General features: G+C 33.2%; 3 protein-coding genes across 5 annotated transcripts in view; all 3 read right to left on the reverse strand.

Moving 5' to 3' along the window:
* Positions 1-2,065, reverse strand: part of LOC111710746 (uncharacterized) — a 12,524-nt gene extending 10,459 nt beyond the window's left edge. For all 3 annotated transcript variants that reach the window (XR_002767120.1, XR_002767121.1, XM_023484865.1), the window contains exons 1-4: positions 2,034-2,065; positions 1,779-1,940; positions 938-1,028; positions 388-458 (exon numbers count right to left, since the gene is read on the reverse strand). Coding sequence is in view for 1 of the 3 variants with exons in the window: in XM_023484865.1 (XP_023340633.1) it covers positions 388-458; positions 938-1,028; positions 1,779-1,919 (303 nt within the window). In the remaining 2 variants the exon portion in view is untranslated. The remainder of the gene's footprint in view (positions 1-387; positions 459-937; positions 1,029-1,778; positions 1,941-2,033) is intronic.
* LOC111710745 (uncharacterized) lies at positions 1,949-21,593 on the reverse strand. Its single transcript, XM_023484864.1, has 24 exons — positions 21,550-21,593; positions 21,033-21,119; positions 20,706-20,774; positions 20,412-20,501; positions 19,464-19,944; positions 18,910-19,088; positions 17,623-17,689; positions 16,764-16,807; positions 15,556-15,632; positions 14,880-15,002; positions 14,388-14,464; positions 13,240-13,330; positions 12,440-12,527; positions 10,900-10,994; positions 8,410-8,471; positions 7,241-7,286; positions 5,443-5,565; positions 4,879-4,971; positions 4,274-4,372; positions 3,808-3,906; positions 3,231-3,300; positions 2,907-2,971; positions 2,690-2,841; positions 1,949-2,306 (listed from the first exon to the last, which is right to left on the reverse strand). Exons 2-24 carry the CDS (start codon positions 21,081-21,083, stop codon positions 2,017-2,019), a joined length of 2,631 nt encoding a protein of 876 aa, XP_023340632.1. The 5' UTR covers positions 21,084-21,119; positions 21,550-21,593; the 3' UTR covers positions 1,949-2,016.
* Positions 5,819-7,223, reverse strand: LOC111710747 (protein Wnt-8-like). The gene has a single exon (XM_023484866.1). It carries the CDS (start codon positions 6,952-6,954, stop codon positions 5,923-5,925), a length of 1,032 nt encoding a protein of 343 aa, XP_023340634.1. The 5' UTR covers positions 6,955-7,223; the 3' UTR covers positions 5,819-5,922.
* Positions 21,594-21,857: the final 264 nt, after the last annotated feature.

The raw sequence follows: 21,857 nt of genomic DNA on the forward strand, positions 1-21,857 counted from the left end.
CTTAACACGTTCAATTGAAATTTTCTGCCTAGAAAATTGCTGTGTCTCATGTCCATTAGACTTTATAGTAATAATTTCAGTTTAAAAGTCTTCTTCCTATTCCAAAGTTTTCTGGTTCTCACTATAGATAAGACTTGTTTGACGAGTGTAGTTCCACTTTATTAGATTGAAAAAGAAAATTTAATTTTAAACATAAAAAGAAGAAATAAAAATCTACAAGAACAGGAATTAACAGTCAATTAAATTTTTTTTCTCTACTTTTGATTTATGTTTTGATTGTCTCTTATGTAATTTGTACGTAAGCTAGAGAGAAAGCAAAGCTGAATTTGAATACAGTCAGCATTGTATTGATATATCCGCCTACAGTTTATTCACCGAATTATTTACCTCTATAAACTCTTGAACATCAGCAGAGAAGTTGATTGTCTCAATTATCTGTGTTAGAAGATCAACATAACCTAAACATTTTTTATTATTTGGAAAATTTTCGAATGCTAAAAATGCCATATAGAGCAAAAAAAAGAATTTTTTTAGCCTAAGGTTCCTTAAAAAATGTCAGCCAATTTGGTCCAGCGTTTGACAGGCTATAGTTAACATAAATATATGCACTAATATACAAATATATGTACATATATGAGAGAAGAGCTTTATTATGTAAGAAAAAATATAAAACACCAATTGGGACTTTGAACTTAACAGATTGAATTAGTTTTATTGAAATTAGTTTACAATAAAACTAGTTCCCGTGCTGTCCTTGTTCGTCACAGTAGAATGTACACAAATCCTGTCATCCCTTCCGGAGTTCTACATCTCACATGTCCAGGGGCGTATAAAGGAATTCGTCCAAGGATGGCCATATATGGCAATCATAATCCAGGGGGGGGGGGTTAAGCATAGACCCCACCCCGTATACGCCTCTGCCTAAGTCCTAACCAACCTTGCATAGCGTCCTGAGTTGACATGTTGCCTAGGCGGGCCCAGGCGTCATGTTTAGCTCGTCCAACTGGATCCCAGAAACCCGGCCGCGCCTTAAAAAATCAGGATTTAAATAATCGAAATTATAATTCATACAGTCCTAATCAGAGACCCATAATTAATTTACAATTCATTAGATGACCTTACAATCTAATTTTGCAAATATGATTGATGAAACGATAATATTGTCCTACCATTTCCAAATTGTGGTCTGCCTCTTTTGAGCATTTAAAATTACCAGATATATATAAAGTCGCCTAATTAACTGTCAATAATTCTTGGTCGTTCTGATTGTGATGGTAAGTAGATATTTTTAAAATGACTCGTATGTACTTTCAATCCAATTGACCATCTATTCAAAGAGGGACTTTTAAAACCTTTATCTGATCATTAATGTGGAAGGTTTTTTTTCGTTTTACTAACATGAACACTGAACAGTGTTAAATTGTTTTTGAAGCTGAAATGCGCAAGTCCTTTTAAAAGGGAAACAACATCATTATTCGAAACAACATTTATTATTCGATAACTATTATTGATCAGACAAAGCTTGGTACTGATGTGAATCGGGCATGTCACTCTAAATTATGTAAACAGTCCCTTTAATGAATCCAAACATTCATTTTGATTTGACTTTCTTAAAATAGTAATATTTCCACATTTAGCATCATCTTTTATCCTAGTACAAATCAAATCAGAATATCAGGGATATCTTACAAACCGTGTCGAAAACTGAAGTGACCTTTACTAAATCATCGTCTTTTATCTATATAATAAATCCTTTCCCCGCCATTTTGATTTCTGACCTGTGTACATGGTCCACGTGTCGCCTGCTTGAAATGCGCGTAGAAACCAAGTTTCATCTCGTTCGAGGGTTGAAACGAACCGCTTTTCGGAAGACGTTGGATGACATTTAAAGCCGCCCTAAACTTTCTCTCCTCCTCCATTATTCTTCTAGTCCATTTTTTCTAAAAGTACAAAAATTTTCTTTACAATTAAATGAGTAATGATTTGGTTTACAAATATTTGATATGATTTATTTTTTTATCTATTCCATCCACCTCGGTTTTTCTTTCCCCTATTTCCGCCCTGGTTATTCATCTGCCGCTTCGTTCCCTCCCATCCATTCCGCCTTCCCTCCGCCTCCCATCCTTTTCTTCTTTCATCCCCTTCCTCCCATTCTTCACCTCTACTTTGATCCCGTCTCTTCCCTCCTTCCTGCTGGTCCCATCTTCTTCCCCCTTCCTCGATCTCTCTTCTCCGTCCCCCCTCCTCCATGGCCATCTGCTGGAGCCTGCTGGCCATCTGGTTGGCCTGCTGGTATGATCCAGGACCTAAAATAACCAATATAAGAATAAAGAGTAGTAATGAAAACTAAAATTAAAGAATTAAAAGGACTAGAGACTCTCACACCAGTATTTTTAAACCTTTGCCTAATGTACGAGATATACGTCTTAATATCATGAAAAATAGATGTTTTTAAAGTGAAGATTTCTCTATGATAGTGACTTTCGGATTTATGCTAGAGAGACAAAGAAGATAAAGATTTTTAATGGAGAATCAGTTAAAATTAGCAACAAAGTTTAGTGGGTGCATTAAAAGTGACATATTTGGCAAAGAAAATTACAGAATTTTCCCAGTATTCCTAACTTTTCATGGCTTAAAACCTTGAAAACTTTGCATTTCTTAAAATAAATCCGTAAACCTGTATACTGACCTATATTGAAGTTAAAAGGAGGTCCTGGTGGTGGGAGTAACCCTATCCCACCCCATGGTCCTGGTCCATGACCTCCAGGTCCAATGGGTCCAACTGGTCCTAATACTGGTCCCGGACCACCAACACCAAGTCCCAGGATCGGAGGTCCAGATCTTAAAGAAGAAATATTATCATAAACCATTTAAAAAAATATAAATCTAAACAAATAATCTCAAACCTGAAGACATCGCCGAAACCTGAATAGTTGGCCGGCGCTACCCGCCCCGTTACCTTCTTATATTCCTAAAAATAACAATAATTTAAAAATGGTTTTTTGAACCTAAAGGATATTAAAAACCTACATCACTAAAAATCAATCAATGGTATGTGATCTTAAAGCTGCCCCAGTTTAGAAGACCAAAACCGCCAGCTGGGTTAAGCAATAAGCAAAAGCTAAAAAACCTTTAAAACAATAAACAGACCTTAATTTTGAAATTAATTTTTATCTAAAAAAGTTTTTATTACGATCGGATGTATACACCTCTAAATTTTGGAATCTCACCTCTAGTGCGTATCCCAGAGCTTTATGAATATGGAAAGCCATTTGTGCATTTCCGTCATTCTGAATAATCCTGAACAAAATGAAATTGAAATTTAAATTCAAATCTAAAATCAAATCTAAAATCAAATCAAATCTAAAATCAAATCAAATCTAAATTCAAATCCAAATCCAAATCCAAATCCAAATTCAAATTCAAAATCAAGATCAAGATCAAGATCAAGATCAAGATCAAGATCAAGATCAAGATCAAGATCAAGATCAAGATCAAGATCAAGATCAAGATCAAGATCAAGATCAATTCAAATTCAAATTCAAATTCAAATTCAAATTCAAATTCAAATTCAAATTCAAATTCAAATTCAAATTCAAATTCAAATTCAAATTCAAATTCAAGTTCAAGTTCAAATTCAAATTCAAATTCAAATTCAAATTCAAATTCAAATTCAAATTCAAATCGAAATTCAAATCAATTAAATTCAAATCAATATAAATCAAAAGAAATCAAAACAAATCTAATCTAATGAAATCAAATCAAATCAAATCAAATCAAATCAAATCAAATCAAATCAAATCCCACCTGAATATCCTAGGATCCGAAGGTCCAACGACGGATAAAGCTTCATCACAGATCCGTACAGCGTCTGATCCATGCCGGAAGACTGGCAGGGATTCCAACCTAAACAAACCCAGATTAAAGGGACTAGCTGTACATTGTATTGCGTGTGACTCTCCATTCAAAAATGAACACGCCTGATTCACAACGGTGCAATTTTAACCTCTCTCTGATTAATTAAGAAGAAGATATCGTCGTTATTCTATCTTAAATTAAAAATTAAAAATTTTCAGCGAGACAAACAAGGATATCTCTCATTTATTCTTGACCAGACAAAGGTTTAAAGGATACCATTAAATTCGACTATTTTAAATCACGTCTACAGTTTAAAATGCATAAAACGTGGATCAATTATGTATTTCATTAAAAAATGCATCAATTTAATCTAATGTAATTTTCTACTCCAATTTAATGAATATTTGAGACACACCTTGGTGTAAACCTATCATCAGCTGTATTCTGTCCGGACTCGGTCTTTTCGTTATTTTCTAACAATTCTTCCAGTTCTCCACCACGCAGCATATTCGTTCTAGGAGAGAGAGAAGGGAGGTCAGATACAGATATATTTAGATAATTTAGATTTTGATTTAATTAGATTAAATAAATCATAAATTTTGATAAAATATGTGAAAAAAGTGGCTTCTAAAAAATAGAAAAAAATAATTGAATTAATGTCCCACTAAAAATACGAAACATGACAGTAGCAAGACGGGTCTTTGATCTTTGAAATGATTTGCGACATTAATTCGTCAATCTTTTATTAGAAGTAAAATTATAGAGTAAATAATCAAAAAATAACCTTAGTCCTGGCAATCCAAAATGTGTTTTGCCATTTAAGTGCTTTAATATTACTGGAAATATAAAGATTTAGATTTGGACAATTTTCCCTGCTTTTAGATACTTATCACCCAAAATATGTTTACTTACCCCAATTCAGCGAAAACCATTTAAAGTTTTTTTTAAAAGGGAGAAAATTATTTTAAAAGGTGGTATAGACATTAGACAGTCATTCGCTTTTAAAGGAAGAATAGTTACCTATGTCTAGTTGCTATCAGAGGAGGAACTATCGGCAGTTTTCCTTTTACAAGAATTTGAAATTTATCCCACGAAAGCCCTCGTTTCTTTAACCTAAGAAAAAAGTTTATTTTAACTTAACCAATATATTGCAATTCAATACGTTGCAAGTCAGTATGTTGCATGTCAATATTTTGCAAGTCTAAAATTCTTCAAAGTGTTGCAAGTCTTCAATTCTTCAAAGTGTTGCAAGTCTTCAATTCTTCAAAGTGTTTCAAGTCTAAAATTCTTTAAAGAGTTTCAAGTCTAAAATTCTTCAATATGTGCAAGTCAAAAATTCTTCAGTGTTGCAAGTCTATAATAAATGGTACCGTTGTGAATCGGGCATTACCATATTTAAATAAAGGGTCACTTGAAATATGCTTACAGCAAACCTACCAGTTGTTAACATGAACAGATTCAGAACAGTTTTCACAACTTCCTTGGTCTAAACTTGTAAAACCTACCAGTTGTTAACATGAACAGATTCAGGTCCAGGAACAGTTTTCACAACATCGTTCCTTGGTCTAAACTTATTAAACCTACCAGTTGTTAACATGAACAGATTCAGGAACAGTTTTCACAACATCGTTCCTTGGTCTAAACTTGCTTGTCCATACAAGAGTAGCTCTATACTTGTTTTGATATGGCAGCCCAGGATACTTTTTTCTAATATAATTTCAGTTAAAATTAAATTAAATTGTACGAAAGACTTAATCTTTAATGTTTTCAACCATAACTCCTTTTATTAACGAACTACTGAGAAGAGTAAAAATGGTTTAAATTTCTATAATCCAATAAATTTAATGTTATTCTACTTGTGCATAAAATCAAAAGTACATGAGATACGAGGTCACAAAGTTGTGCCAGTAATTCTCCCTCTGTCTAGTTCACAGTAAATATAGAGAAAAAAATCATTTGAAAAATACAATACGAAGAAATACGACACGTTTTTATTTCAGGAAAAATATTTTTTATTTACTGGTTTTGTTCAGATAACATTTTAATGGCACAATTATGTACACGTTATGTACTGTTTGACAGATTTATCGGGTTCTTCTTGGTCTTGCGTACACAAGTTATAGTAATCTGTTCTCTAGTACATGTCTCACACTTGAGATTACAGCACCATTCAAACTTACAGTTACACGAGGTCGAGACAAGCTTAACCTCTTTCCTGGCGTCGAGACCACATCCAGTACACACATCAGAACATTTCTTTATATCCTTGGTTTTAGACTTGGACTCTGGAGATACGGAGCAGACCCGTCCCTTTACTCCGGGTACTCGGAGAGCAGGGTTGGCGATACAGTAGTTAGGAGAGGGTTGGAGAAATACAAGCTTGCGTTTCTTGATTGCTGGCACAGTACGACGATCTCTGCTGGCCCGACTGAAGATGATTTTGTTGAGAGAAGGATCGGAGAGGGTGGTTAAACCTGATCCTCCGGTTCCAACATGAACTGCATCTTTGTGGCGACGACGAAGGTAGCGTCCCACGGAGTTGAAATCTCCAACGGATTTCCAACAGGTTTGGACAGCACAGGAACCGGAAACACCGTGACATTTGCAAACCCGGCGCATTGACTTCCTCACCGCAACCTTACCCGCCTCAAGATTATGATGCTGTGTTAAGGAACCACCTGGAAGAAATTTCTCAGAAACAGAATCCGCAAAGGCGAGATTATCCGAACAACCCGCCCACTCCCAGGATTCATCTGTGACAGGGGAGTTTCTACCACACCCACAACCATCTAGCTCACCCGCCGAGCAGTTCCTAGACACGGTGTGGATGATACCAGCGCTGAGGATCGCCTGAATTAGAGCAGATTCTCTTGTAGATATTCCGAAGTTAGGTTGGAACATAGAAGCAGGACAGTTCCAGACTTGATTACGGAACATTTTGGAACACTGTTCCATGGCAAGGTGGGAACCGGCAGCCACACTCTGAGAGATGGATAAATCGGTCGAAGGTACAATAGAATTGGTGCTGGGTAATGCAGGTTTAAAAGCATTGATGCTTCTAAGCAGGGAAAGAAGAATACAAATAAACGAATGCATTCTAAGACTTTTCTAAACCAATGGTTGGTATTGAACTGATGTGAGGTTGACGTTTGTACCGGAATATATATTGAATGGTCACCCTATCCCGTCGCGGTCAAGTGTCCACTTTGACCGGAAAATCCGATCGTACAAATCTCCGGTAGTAAAGGTTCTCCGGTCAAATCGGACAATAACGGGGGGGAGGGGATTATCACAATCAATTACGGTAGAAGATAAGACTTCATTTAGCAAGAAAAACGAGAGAAAAGATTTTTGAAAAATCTAAAACTGAAAGTATATTTTCCTGTCATCTGCAGATATAGGTACAACTTCTAATGACACTTTCTGACCTAAAAATATATATACTGCAAAGATTGTTGTTCTCCAAAATATCGTTTTAATGATAAACTTTGCATTTTCATCAGAGAACAGGACTTAAACTTTCTAATCCTTTTATCTTTGCTACGACAGGATGTGAAAACCTTTAATATATCAAACTTTGACATAAAGATCTCGCATATAGGGTTGTTAATCGTTTTTTGTTTCGTTTTCAAAAACGATCGTTTCGTTTTCGGAAAAAAACGATCGTTTTTAAAAACGACCCACTCGTTTTGAACTTTTAGAGAACGAATAGTGATCGTTTTTGAAAACGATCGTTTTTATTAAAACGATTTGCGACCGTTTTTTATACGATTTTTTTTTTATTTCAATTATGTTAACGATCGGTTAAGGGTCGTCGTTAACGATCGTTAACGAAGGGTTGTCGTTAACGAAACGACGAACTTTATCAAAACGGTTGTTTTTGGAAAAAAAATTACTTGCAACTTTATTGAATGTCGTTTTACATGAAGTTTAACAGTTGTGGGGGAGTTAAAAGTCCTTGATATTTTCTTAAAAACAACTCAATGATAAGTACAGATGCCCTTCAGGTCGGTTTCCTCTCTTCGTTAACGATCGTTAACGAAGGGGTCGTCGTTAACGATCGTTAACGAAGGGTTGTCGTTAACGAACGTTAACGAAGGGTCGTCGTTAACGATCGTTAACGAAACGACGAATTTTATAAAAACGATCGTTTTTAAAAACGATCGTTTTTAAAAAACGAACTTTATAAAAAAAACGATCTTTTTTAAAAACGATCGTTTCGTTTTCGATTTTTCGTCGTCGTTATCATAACGAAACGATCGTTTTTCTGAAAAATGAAAACGTTAACATCCCTACTCGCATACTTCTTAGGTTAAAATATCTATGGACTATGACGTCAGGTTTCAAAGATATAAGAATTACAAAAATCGTTAATGATGCAAGTTTTGCTTTCAACATTGATAAACATGACTTTTTTGATGATTAACATTCTTTTTTAGGTTTTACTTCAAACATTCAATATATATTTCTATCAAAATAAAGATTTGAATTTTTAAAAAAAACATTTTATCTCCAAATTTGAAAAATTAAACAAAACTATTTTCTACCTACCTTCTATGAAAAGATTGGTTAGATCAACTTTTCCCATGTTATAACCAAGAACCCACGTGTTTCTAAACAAAAAATATATCAATTATTTAAAGTTGGTGATGGACCAAACCTCTGTAGTTATTGAAAATATATTTCGGCCTGGGTTGATCCTTGTCAGTTCTTGAGATTGCATGGTTCTGTCCGGAAGATCAAAAATGATCGAAAACTTCTTAAACCAGAACAAATTGACTGTGAACTATACATATATGATATACTTTTAATTATATATAAATAAAGATATGATATGTTTCCTTTATTGAAGAACTATTGAAAAACTAAAAACAAGAATATTTTGAATTTCTTATATCTAACTGGTTAAATTATCCCTTCTTGTACTTCTCGTACATAATAACAAAGCTTAGAGGAAGAACTAATAACAAGAATATTTTGAATTTCTTATATCTAACTGGTTAAATTATCCCTTCTTGTACTTCTCGTACATAATAACAAAGTTAGAGGAAGAACTAATAACAAGAATATTTAGAATTTCTTATATCTAGCTAGTTAAATTATCTCGTCTTGTACTTCTCGTACATAATAACAAACTTAGAGGAAGAACTAATAATAAGAATGTTTTGAATTTCTTATATCTAACTGGTTAAATTATCTCGTCTTGTACTTCTCGTACATAATAACAAAGTTAGAGGAAGAACTAATAACAAGAATATTTAGAATTTCTTATATCTAACTGGTTAAATTATCTCTTCTTGTACTTCTCGTACATAATAACAAACTTAGAGGAAGAACTAATAACAAGAATGTTTTGAATTTCTTATATCTAACTGGTTAAATTATCCCTTCTTGTACTTCTCGTACATAATAAGAAAGCTTAAAGGAAGAACTAATAACAAGAATGTTTTGAATTTCTTATATCTAACTGGTTAAATTATCTCTTCTTGTACTTCTCGTACATAATAACAAAGTTAGAGGAAGAACTAATAACAAGAATATTTAGAATTTCTTATATCTAGCTGGTTAAATTATCTCGTCTTGTACTTCTCGTACATAATAACAAACTTAGAGGAAGAACTAATAATAAGAATGTTTTGAATTTCTTATATCTAACTGGTTAAATTATCTCGTCTTGTACTTCTCGTACATAATAACAAAGTTAGAAGAAGAACTAATAACAAGAATGTTTTGAATTTCTTATATCTAGCTGGTTAAATTATCTCGTCTTGTACTTCTCGTACATAATAACAAACTTAGAGGAAGAACTAATAACAAGAATGTTTTGAATTTCTTATATCTAACTGGTTAAATTATCCTTTCTTGTACTTCTCGTACATAATAAGAAAGCTTAAAGGAAGAACTAATAACAAGAATGTTTTGACTTTCTTATATCTAACTGGTTAAATTATCCCTTCTTGTACTTCTCGTACATAATAACAAAGCTTAGAGGAAGAACTAATAACAAGAATGTTTTGACTTTCTTATATCTAACTGGTTAAATAATCTCTTCTTGTACTTCTCGTACATAATAACAAAGTTAGAGGAAGCACTAATAACAAGAATGTTTTGAATTTCTTATTTAACTGGTTAAATTATCTCTTCTCGTACTTCTCGTACATAATAACAAACTTAGAGGAAGAATTAATAACAAGAATATCTTGAATTTCTTATATCTAACTGGTTAAATTATCTCTTCTTGTACTTCTCGTACATAATAGTCGTACCAGTGGTGTTAAACAAAATTATTTTTTCCTTCTCTCTAGTTTGCAACGATAACAATGTAAAGTAATGTGCTTTAGTAAAAAATATATATATTTATTTATCTAAATTTGGGATTCAAAATTAAACATAGAAATAATGATCCAGTTTATAACCCTTCATCTAGAAAAATACAAATGAATTCCGATATCAACGACACGTTTCTCTCCGGAAAACATTAAATTCATAATTTGTAGATTTTTAACTTTTTCATTTTGAAGATATAAATTTTGAAAACCTTTAAACTCAGGTTAAACTTATAATTTTTTTCGTGAGAGTAAGGCCCTCTTAGTCAAAAAAAACTATTAGGATGTGAAAAAAATCCTTGATTTATCAAAATAAACTAGACAGATTAAGGAGATAAAATGTATGCGACATTATTGCTATGACTTTGTGACCTCGTACCATATCTAATTTGGATTTAACGCAGGCACAAGTATGAGATAAGCTAATTCATTCTCTTACAATTAGAAATTCTAAACCAATTAGAAATTCAAAACATATTAGAAATTCAAAACCAATTAGAAATTCAAAACATTTATGCTAATCTCATGAACTCTTCTAAATATTATGATTTATGATTGAAAACGTAGATTTTAGTCTAATGTGCAATTTACTTTAGTCTAACGTGACATATTGCCTAACGACATGTTATATCTTGAAAACAAATTTATTTATTTAAAATTATAAAATTTTGACATTTCTCAAGAGTTAGGTGAGCTGGGATATATGAATATTTACCTCCTATGAAATGTGACTAGAGCTCCTATAAGTGCTCCTTTATCCACCTTGATAACTCCACAAACAGCTCCTGCATCCCGCCCACCTTTCTGCTCCTATACATTTAGGAGTTGGATCAATCCCTTCTGCTCCTATACATTTAGGAGTTGGATTAATCCTTTCTGCTCCTATACATTTAGGAGTTGGATTAATCCCTTCTGCTCCTATACATTTAGGAGTTGGATTAATCCTTTCTGCTTCTATACATTTAGGAGTTGGATTAACCCCTTCTGCTCCTATACATTTAGGAGTTGGATTAATCCTTTCTGCTCCTATACATTTAGGAGTTGGATTAATCCTTTCTGCTCCTATACATTTAGGAGTTGGATTAATCCCTTCTGCTCCTATACATTTAGAAGTTGGATTAACCCCTTCTGCTCCTATACATTTAAGACTTGGATTAATCCTTTCTGGCTCGCTATAGATTACTATTCACATAATCAAATTTCTCATTAATATATATTTAGATTTCGCTAAATCAAATAGTTAACATTAAGATATGAAATGTTTAAATCATCTGACTTCAACGATAAAGCAGTTTGCAATCATAACTTCTCTTATTTAAGAGCTAGAGCTATTGAGAAGAACATGTTTAGAATTTCTAGTGTGGAATCCTGAATTAAGATGATTACTACTAAATTAAATCTAAAGTTCGATTTTACAATTTCTATTACTTTCTAGCGCCTTTAACGTTTCTTTTGATTTTAAGTAAACTCAATTCCGTGAATACAAAATGGATATTGAGTTTAATCTCTGAAGTTAAGATCCAACCCAAACAAAATTTTCGCCCTTAATCCTCAAACCTACATTTTAACTAGCAAAAGTGCAACTAGCACACTGAATATGACAGAAAGTTCTATTTTTTGCGATATTGCCAATACGAATTAGTAACGTTGGCGCTACTCGAGTTTAGACTTAGAATGAGAAATGAAAATTTATTCGTATACAATATACATAATAAAATGCATCACATTTTTGTTGTTCTCAATAGCTCTTAATTAAGTTATTATTGAAACAAATAAGGTTTCAATCTAACGTGTAAATTTACTTTAGCTTAAGGTAACAACTGTTAACTAGACAAAGTGAGTACTGAAACTTTTTCAATATCACTGGTAAGACTATGTGACCTCAAAGCTCCTGTAGTATGCGAAAATAAAATAAATATATTTAGTTGCAGATTATAATTTATTTCGTTCTTTTCAATAGCTCCTAAATTAGAGGAGTTTTGAAAGAAAACCTGTAATATTTCAATTTCAATTTCCTTAAGTTTCCAAAAACATTGCTGTTCATTACCTTAGGCCCGACACCCCTGAGTTTACCTTAGGTCCGACACCCCTGAGTTTACCTTAGGTCCGACACCCCTGAGTTTACCTTAGGTCCGACACCCCTGAGTTTACCTTAGGTCCGACACCCTTGAGTTTACCTTAGGCCCGACACCCCTGAGTTTACCTTAGGTCCGACACCCCTGAGTTTACCTTAGGTCCGACACCCCTGAGTTTACCTTAGGTCCGACACCCCTGAGTTTACAACCTCTATCTAACTGTACAACAGTACCCTTCATTTCGTCTTTACGAAACGGAATAAATATCCTAGAAAAGACAATTGATTATAATAAAACAAAACGTTCGTATATATATATATGTTGCTTATAGCCGGCCAAACGGCTGGACAGATTGGGCTGAAATTTTTTGTGGACACTCATGAGTGGCCGTGGGGTGTTATAGGCTTAAAAAATCGAAAATATTTTTTTCACATTTCTTTGAAAATATTTTTTTCCACGGGCAACGCAGGGATCAACAGCTAGTATAGATATATATATAAATATATAAAATATACAACATGTAAAAAATATATAAAATATAAAAAATATAAAAAATATAAAATATATAAAGTGATGCCCATCCCTACAATACAGACAATCACATATGTTTGCGGCCGGCGTGGACTTGCTTTTTTTATTTCTTATACTATGCCAAATTTTAACCGAGACAGAAAATATGTGCAAAAAAAGACTCAAAAAACCAACATAGTTTTTTTATTAAAAGCAAACTTTACTTAAATACAGTTTTAAAATGTTCAGAAAATATGTACAAAAAAACGAATCAAAAACCCAACATATTTTAGCGATCGTTTTTTATTAAATGCAAACTTTAATCAAAAACAGTTTTAAAATGTTCAGAAAATATGTGCAAAAAAGACTCAAAAAACCAACATATTTTAGCGATCGTTTTTTAATAAATGCAAACTTTAATGAAATACAATTTTTACAAAATGAACTAAAACGAGTGACAACAATATTACCTGGGAGGTTTATCTCCTTTAAGAACCTGTAAGAACTCTTTTATAGAAAGGTCGTGAGCGTCAAGAAACAGCAAAAGTTTGTGTCTATCTCCTAGAAATAAGAATAAAAAATGGAACCAAAAACTTTAAGAAATAGCAAAAGTTTGTGTCTCTCTCCTAGAAATACGAATAAAAATGAAACCAAAATCTTCAGGCAAAAGCAAAAGTTTGTGTCTTTCTCTTAGAAATACGAATAAAAATGGAACCAAAATCTTTAAGCAAAAGCAAAAGTTTGTGTCTTTCTCTTAGAAATAAGAATAAAAAATGGAACCAAAAACTTTAAGAAATAGCAAAAGTTTGTGTCTCTCTCCTAGAAATAAGAATAAAAGATAAAACCAAAAACTTCTAGCAAAATCAAACGCTTAATTGTGTCTCTCTCCTAAAAATAAGAAATAAAACTGAACAAAAACTTCAAGAAACAAGTTTTTGCGTCTCTCCTTGAAATAAGAATCAAAATGGACTAAAAACTTCAAGCAGAAGTAGAAGTTTGTGCCTATCTCCTAAAATATAAGAACTAAAATGGACTAAAAACTTCAAGCAAAAGTAGAAGTTTGTGCCTATCTCCTAAAATATAAGAACTAAAATGAACTAAAAACTTCAAGCAAAAGTTGAAGTTTGTGTCTATCTCCTAAAATATAAGAACTAAAATGAACTAAAACTTCAAGCAAAAGTAGAAGTTTGTGCCTGTCTCCTAAAATATAAGAACTAAAATGAACTAAAAACTTCAAGCAAAAGTTGAAGTTTGTGCCTATCTCCTAAAATATAAGAACTAAAATGAACTAAAAAATTTAAGATAAAGCAAAAGTTTGTGTCTCTGTCCTAACAGTAAAAATACAAAACCAAAAACTTTTTATGGGCTTTCATATTTTATTTTCATGTAATTATTATTTTAATAAAAATAATTTCAAAATCAATTTGAATTGTTTGAGGACTTATAATATAATTTTTAGGCAAAAACATTTTAAAACCTCAACCGAAAACTTTAAATTTCTAAATAGACTTAGATCTAGATTTTAAATTATGATAAACTTACTCGGAATTTCGCTAAAATTTTAATGTGGTGACATAGAATCTTTTGAAATAAGAATTCGAGTAATTTCAAAATGTACCTATTGGAATATCCCTAGGGTGCTGGTAGCTAGCATGCTCTTTAGGCCACCCTACCCATAGGCAGGTTACACGCAATCTGTACGCAAAAATTCATTTATCAAGCAATCTACAAGCAAACCATTCATTTATCAAGCAATCTGTACGCAAATATTCATTTATCAAGCAATCTGTACGCGAATATCCATTCATCAATAAATCTGTACGTAAATATTAATTTATCAAAAAATCTGTACGACAGTATTTATTTTTTGAGAAAGCTGTACGCAAAAATCTATTTTTCAGGCAAACTGTACGCAAATACTCATATATGTACGCAAATATACATTTATCAAACAATCTGAACGCAATTATTCATTTATCAGGCAAAATGTAGACAAATACTAATCTATCAAGCAATCTGTGCGCATATATTCATTTAGCAAACAATCTGTACGTAAATATTCATTTCTCAAGCAATTAATACGCAAATATTCATGTAATTATTTACGCACTTGATGTCTGCCTCTTCTGAGTCTGGAATGAAGTCGAGATGAACAAAGCAAGGTTCATTTAGCTCCAGTATATATTGGAGATCCGTTTTCTCCAGGCTCCAACCAAACACGGAGCACACACTCCTAAACAAAGCAAGGTTCGTTTAGCTCCAGGATATATTGAAGATCTTTTTCCTCCAGGCTCAAACAAAACACGGAGCAAACACTTATTCAAATAATAAACATTATTAGTATTATAAAAAAAAAACATCATTCTATGAAAAAGGGGCAGCAACACCGAATCATAATTCATCACATTTATCTTTTTCACGATATTTTTCGTGGATTTGGAAAAAAATTTAAAAAATAGTAGGTTTCTTCCCTGTTTAATTTTAACCCAAATATTTCCTCTAATTTCAATTGTCGAACTTGTGCTGTTTTCAAATAATTCATTAAATAAAAAACATTTCCAATGCCTCTAAACTTTCCTAAGGATTTTAAATGATTTAAATAAACACCATTTACAGCGTTGGGTGTTTCTATTTTCTTGAAAAACAAGACTAGTCCTTCCATTTCCAAATGTGGTTTGCCTTTTTCGTGCAAAATTCATTTTATCTAATTCTTGTTTTCTCTCAGAGAAAAAAACGAAATCACTGGTTTAATGAGAAAAATATACACCTCTGTAATGATTTAATACCTGTCAAAAACAGCTTTCATATCCATATACTCTCCAGATTCTATATATACTATTCCAGTGGATACTCCAGAACTACCCTATACAATAAAATATTCAATCAATCAATCAATCATATCCATATTTATATATATTTGAACTTATTTGAAATGGAATCTGAAAAAGAGGCCCCGCTATATATATCCAAGGATTCATAAGGAAACGAAATCTGCAAGAGACCCCAATGTGGACCCCCCAGACCACCGCCAGGCGCAAGAAGTACCGTCCCGCCCCTGCTCTAACTGGACCTTTACACCCAAACAGTTAGTCCACTTCTAGGGAGATAAAGGAGATACATTCCAGCCAGTTGGCTCACCAAATAACTCTCCAGATTCGATATACATTATTCCAGTAAATACTGCAAAACTACCCATCAACCACTTCATATCGATGTACTCCCTTAATTCTATATATACTATTCCAGTAGATACTCCAGAACCACCCTGATCAATCAATCAATCAATCAAACAATCAATCAATAAATCAATCAATTCATAGCAGCTTTAAGATCCATATACTGCACAAATTCTATATACTCCAATCAATTAGACAATCAACCCAATCAAACCCATCTGTTCAACTCCAATCAATTAGACAATCAACCCAATCAAACTCCAATCAATTAGACAATCAACCCAATCAAACCCATCTGTTCAACTCCAATCAATTAGACAATCAACCCAATCAAAGCCATCTGTTTTACTCCAATCAATTAGACAATCAACCCAATCAAACCCATCTGTTCAACTCCAATCAGTTAGACAATCAACCCAATCAAACCCATCTGTTTTACTCCAATCAATTAGACAATCAACCCAATCAAACCCATCTGTTCAACTCCAATCAATTAGACAATCAATCAAATCAAAGCCATCTGTTCAACTCCAATCAATTAGACAATCAACCTAATCAAAGCCATCTGTTCAACTCCAATCAATTAGACAATCAACCTAATCAAAGCCATCTGTTCAACTCCAATCAATTAGACCATCAACCAATCGATCAATCAACCGCTTTAAAAGTGGAATTCATTCATCACTAATTCAATTAAGATATATCAAATTATAACTTAGTAACTTTAAAGTAACTTAATAACTCAATCAAATCATCATGAAATAAATCGATCAATTTTCGAAAATAACTATCTTAACTGTATTTTTAAATATTTTAACCTGAGGGGGAAGAATGTCGTGTACTCTGGCACAAACTGTTCCTTCTAAATAAAAACAATTGTAAAGAGTAAACGGGTAAATATTTTCTTTAAAGCATGAATGATCAAAAAAGAAGTTTGTAAGAGAAGAGGTAAGTAAGAAGGCAAGAGAGTAAGCAAGTACGACCGTGAGTTAAAGGGAGAGAACGGCTATGTCACATATTTGAGCTGCAAGTGCAGAATTATAGAGAAAAATGTTGATACCAATGAGATATTTTTACGGTGTACAATTTTTAAACAAAAGCGTAAAGTTGTTAGTAATATTATTATATTTCACCTGATGTTTCAGCCAGCAGAAGAAACGATTTTCACAATTATTTAATAACCCGGACAAAACATGTAAAAAATTTAATTCATTAACTAATATGCTGTTTGGGAACAAATTTCATCGTAGAATCGATATTTTCATTATCACTATTATTTGTGCTGTTACAATAATTTTTTCACAGATTTCTTTAAATGTCGTCTTCCCAATGAAAATAAAGAAAACCTCCAACAAGCTACCCTGACTAAACGAATTTGCATAAACCTGCAAGATTTTAAAAAGAATTTTAATAACTTTTTCCAAATTTGTCTCAACCTATTCCTACGCATACAACTAGTTTGTAGAATAGTATTAATTAATGTTTTGTCCATGTTATTTAAGAAAATTGTAAAAAAAAAACTTTCTTCTGTTGGCTGAAACAACTGGGGAAATAGTACTGAAGACTTTACGCTCATATTTAAGAATTGTACACCGAAAAAATGTCTCATTGGTATAATATAGGATAAAATAAGTAAATACGCAAGAAAGTAAGTGAATGATTGATAGAAAATATTACCTGAAGCTGAACTGGAGTATCCGTTTAGATAAACAGCTCTAGGGGGTATAGAACCCTCAACAATGTCCTTTAGGTAAATCATCATGTTTATTTCAAACTAGCTAAAGTGCTTGTGAAATTTTAGAAACATTGAAGAAAAAAATTCTAATTTTGAAAATTTGAATTTTTAAAAAGTTCGAATTTGGAAAAAAATTTAAAATTTTTTGGGGCAAATACTACCCCAGAGTACCCAATACCCATGGGTTCCCTAAAAAATTGTCAGCAATTTCATCAAAAGAATGGAGGACATTTTAATTAATGTGCAACTGTTTACTGTTTTATTTGTATGTTCAACTGAACAATAATTCGGATCTATTTCATTAAAATGTTGGGGATTCTTATGAACACATCTCTCTATTGGTCAGAACAATCTTAATGAAATTTTAGAATTGGATGAGAATGAAAATTTCATGATTTAACAAAATTAGCTATGAAGAAGATGACGCTAATCGCACTTTTTTGACTGGCCCTGTTTATTTATACAAACTAGCTGAAGTGCCCTGCGATGCAGGTGGAATTTTTTCAGTCGAATTTTTTTTAAATCGGTTTTTGAAAAAAAAAATTAAAATTTTGTTCCTCAGCAAAATCGATCCAGCCGTTTGGCCAGCTTTAGCTAATAAATATAAATACAAATATATATGAGCGAAGAGCTTTAATATATAGATGTAGAGCTAGAGAAAAACAAAACGATTAAGAATCTTAATACTGTAAGAATGTTAAATTTTTTACTGAAATATCCTTTTTTTAATCACAGGAAAATTGAGAATAACTGTAAAAAGTTAGCTTTAAAGATATTCTTAATATAAAACCCTTGAAATGGGTTATTTACGTGGAGGTTATCCATTTCAAGGTTAACAAATCCCCAGTTCGTTTTAAATACTTTAAACAAGGCATGCAGTAATAACGTTTTTTTTTCAGTTATTTCAACACCTGTTTCTAGAACCTTGAGATCCATTTTAAGGGACTGTCGGCGTAATTTGAAGTGACCCTGCATTTAAAGAGTTGTTTGTTGCATTGTTATTTTTTCTATTGGAAAATCCATTGTTCAATGAAATATGGGTCGACGCTCCTCGCCACCGAAGTGATAACAATTAACATTTATCAATTTTCAGACAAAAAAAAAGGTTAGAATATCTGTGCTTTCATACTAAGAGAAAGTTTAAAATCCACCGTTGAGAATCAGGTAAACCACTTTTCAAAAAAAGGGTTGCATGAAATTACGTGGCCAATCCCTTTAAGGATTCCTACCTCGTACAACTTGATGTTCATCCCCTCCCTGCCCAGGAACCTGGTGGACTGAAAGGAGAAGATACGAGGATACAGGAGTGTATCCTCCTTTGTATTGGGGGTGAGGGTCAACCCTCCTTGACCTGTCGCGTGGAGAAAGGATACGCTTCCTTTCCATCCCAGCGTAATCTCATGCGTCACTAACAGAGGAAGTTCATAGATAACCCCTTGACTAACTACTTGACTAACTACTTGACTAAATACTTGACTAGCTACTTGACAAACTACTTGGCTAGCTCCTTAACTAACTATTTAACTATAAGCTCCTGGATCAGGTCATTTACCAACCATTTTGACTTACTACTTGACTAGCTCCTTAGCTAACTTCTTAAACAACCCCTAGACCACCACCTTGGCCACATCCTTGACAACCTCATTGACTAACTCCTTGACAAACCCCTCTATCAATTCCTTACCCAGAGTCTTGCCCAATCCCTTAACCAGTTTCAAGATTTTTATCAGGATTCCAAAATCCAGATTTAGAAAGTATTGAGGGGTTATCTACGAGTTTCTCCCTGGTTCGCCGTTGAATAAAACCTTTTCGCCATCAGAGCCTGCCAAGGGTTCTGCATAGCAATAGAAAATGTTCATTCCAAAAGCTGAAGAGGAAAAGAAATATTGCAAGTCCGTCCTGTACTGAAGGGCCCCGAGATGGAACATCTTGTCCCGGTGAAAATGTACAAACTTCACCGTAGTGTCGACCTCAATATACCTTTTGAACGAGTTCTTGGTGAAGGCCAGAGTGTTGAGGTCGGATGGACGCAACACCTCCGCGATACCGGACTCGACACCGGTAGGGCCCGGGGGGTCAAACTTCACAATTTTAGCGACAAGATATTTGTTAGAACTGTCGACAGCGAGGGGGAAGGGTTTGTGTCGAATCTCTGGGACGGTTGGACGGGGACCTGTATAGGCAAGAAGGGCTATATATGGAGCAGGACAATCTTCAAATATTTGTCCACCGGGGGAGCTATTCGGAGAGTATTCAACAATCACCTGAATTCAATAGAAATAAATTCAATAGAAACGTTTCCAGAGGCGTACTCAGGAGGGTTATGTGGGCTCAGCCCCCCCCCCCGTGGGCCGAAAAATTTCTAATGTTGCCAGGTTTTTTTATGCCTCAACGGCTTCTGAGCTGAGTTAGAATCTTTTTTTTAGTTTTTTTGATGAATTGGGGAGCATAAATTATTATTGTAAGGGCAAAATAACATATTTTTGGGTAGAAATAACAAAATGGATGATAAAACTTGCCTTTTTTACGTCCAAATATCATTTTTTTCAGATTATCAAAAAACATTCCCCCGAAAATGAAATAAAATTAAAAAAGAAGAAATTTTAAATCGCGTGGGACAAAAATTTTCATAAAAATAAGAAGTAGGGTTACTCTTCCTATAGAGAAGAACTAACGTCAAAAGCTTGAAAACGAAAAATGCGAGAAATCAAAAAATAAGAAAATTCAATACCTTCATGCCCACTTGAAGAACTAACAGTAGATCTGTGGTTACGCTTAAATGAACTCCGTTCAGATATACACGGGATCGATGGAAAAACACCTTTAGGAGAATATTTGTTTTCTGCACTGCTTAGAAATGTAATTTACTAATATTTGAAAATATTATTTTTCATCATTTTTTAATAGAAATATTTTTATTCTACATGACTAAAAAAACTTGTTACTTTTTTTTGAAAAGTTTGCCAACTATATTTTAATGTCTTTTTATATCAACCATGGCAATTTTAGTAAAAAAAAGTTTTTCCTCGGTATCATCGCAAGCTATTATTCCTCCGTGTGGTCTGTGAATTGCAACAATCGTTCCCATCTCTCCCTAAAAATATTTGACAAAAATTATTCAGCGGATTTTTTCCCTTAAATTTTTTAAGGATTTTTGTGGCACTGCGTTTGTTCAATTTGAATTTGAAAATATTAATATAAGATAAGATTTCACATATTTTCTTTGTTGCAAAATTTGACCTACTTTTGTCATAGAAGTAAGGGGTTAGCCATAACTTTTGTTTGCATTTGTAACACGATTTTTTTAAAAAATAAAACATAGTTTAAACAGGTTGATTGTTATTAATAATACCTTTTTAAGCGCAGAATCCGGATGTTCTAACAACATGTTAGGTTTAGGCATACTTATTGCCACTAGAAACCATTTTAGTGAACACGCCTAAACAAAAATTACTTTAAATAATTCTCGCCAAAACAGCTATTACATGAATGAAAGGGATTTGTTTAGCCGAATTTTTATGTTGATTATCATCAATTAAACGCTTATTCCCAATATCCAAGTTATCTCTGCAGGGTATGACCAGTGACCAGTCGAATAAGAATTAAATTAATCCTTAAGTAAAATGTAAATCAATGTTTAATCCAAAGATTTACAGCACAAAAGTTTTGACTTTTGAAGTAATAATACAGTTTCCATCTAATCAGGGAAATAAAAAATCCAATTTCATGACAGAAACAATCTCAAGAACTGACGAGGGTCAACCCAGACTGAAATATATTTTCAATAAATGTGGAACTAACATCTACTTTATTTCCTCTAGAGAGGTTTGGTTCATCACCAACACCGAATAATAAAAACTATATTAAACCTGAAACAAAGGTTGATCAGTTGAACTGTTCTATTTAATAATATATAGGGTTTCCCACAAAGAATCAAATCAAATTAAGTTCAAATCTTAAAGAGAACCCAACTTGGAATCTCAGACCGCCTTCAGGGCACTGCACACCGACACCACCCTGTGGACAGGGCTGATGAGACTAAAAAGACTACCTAAAACTCTTCCTTCCTGACGATTTAAATGTTAAATTTGGTTTATAGTTTTACCAAATGGTTATGTAAAAAACTATTTTTCAATATATTCCGTAGAGTCGTCTTTGAAGTCTCATTCTTAGTGGG

The sequence above is a fragment of the Eurytemora carolleeae genome, unplaced genomic scaffold (genome assembly GCF_000591075.1).
Source record: "Eurytemora carolleeae unplaced genomic scaffold, Eaff_2.0 scaffold1076, whole genome shotgun sequence".
NCBI classification, from domain to species: Eukaryota; Metazoa; Arthropoda; class Copepoda; order Calanoida; family Temoridae; genus Eurytemora; species Eurytemora carolleeae.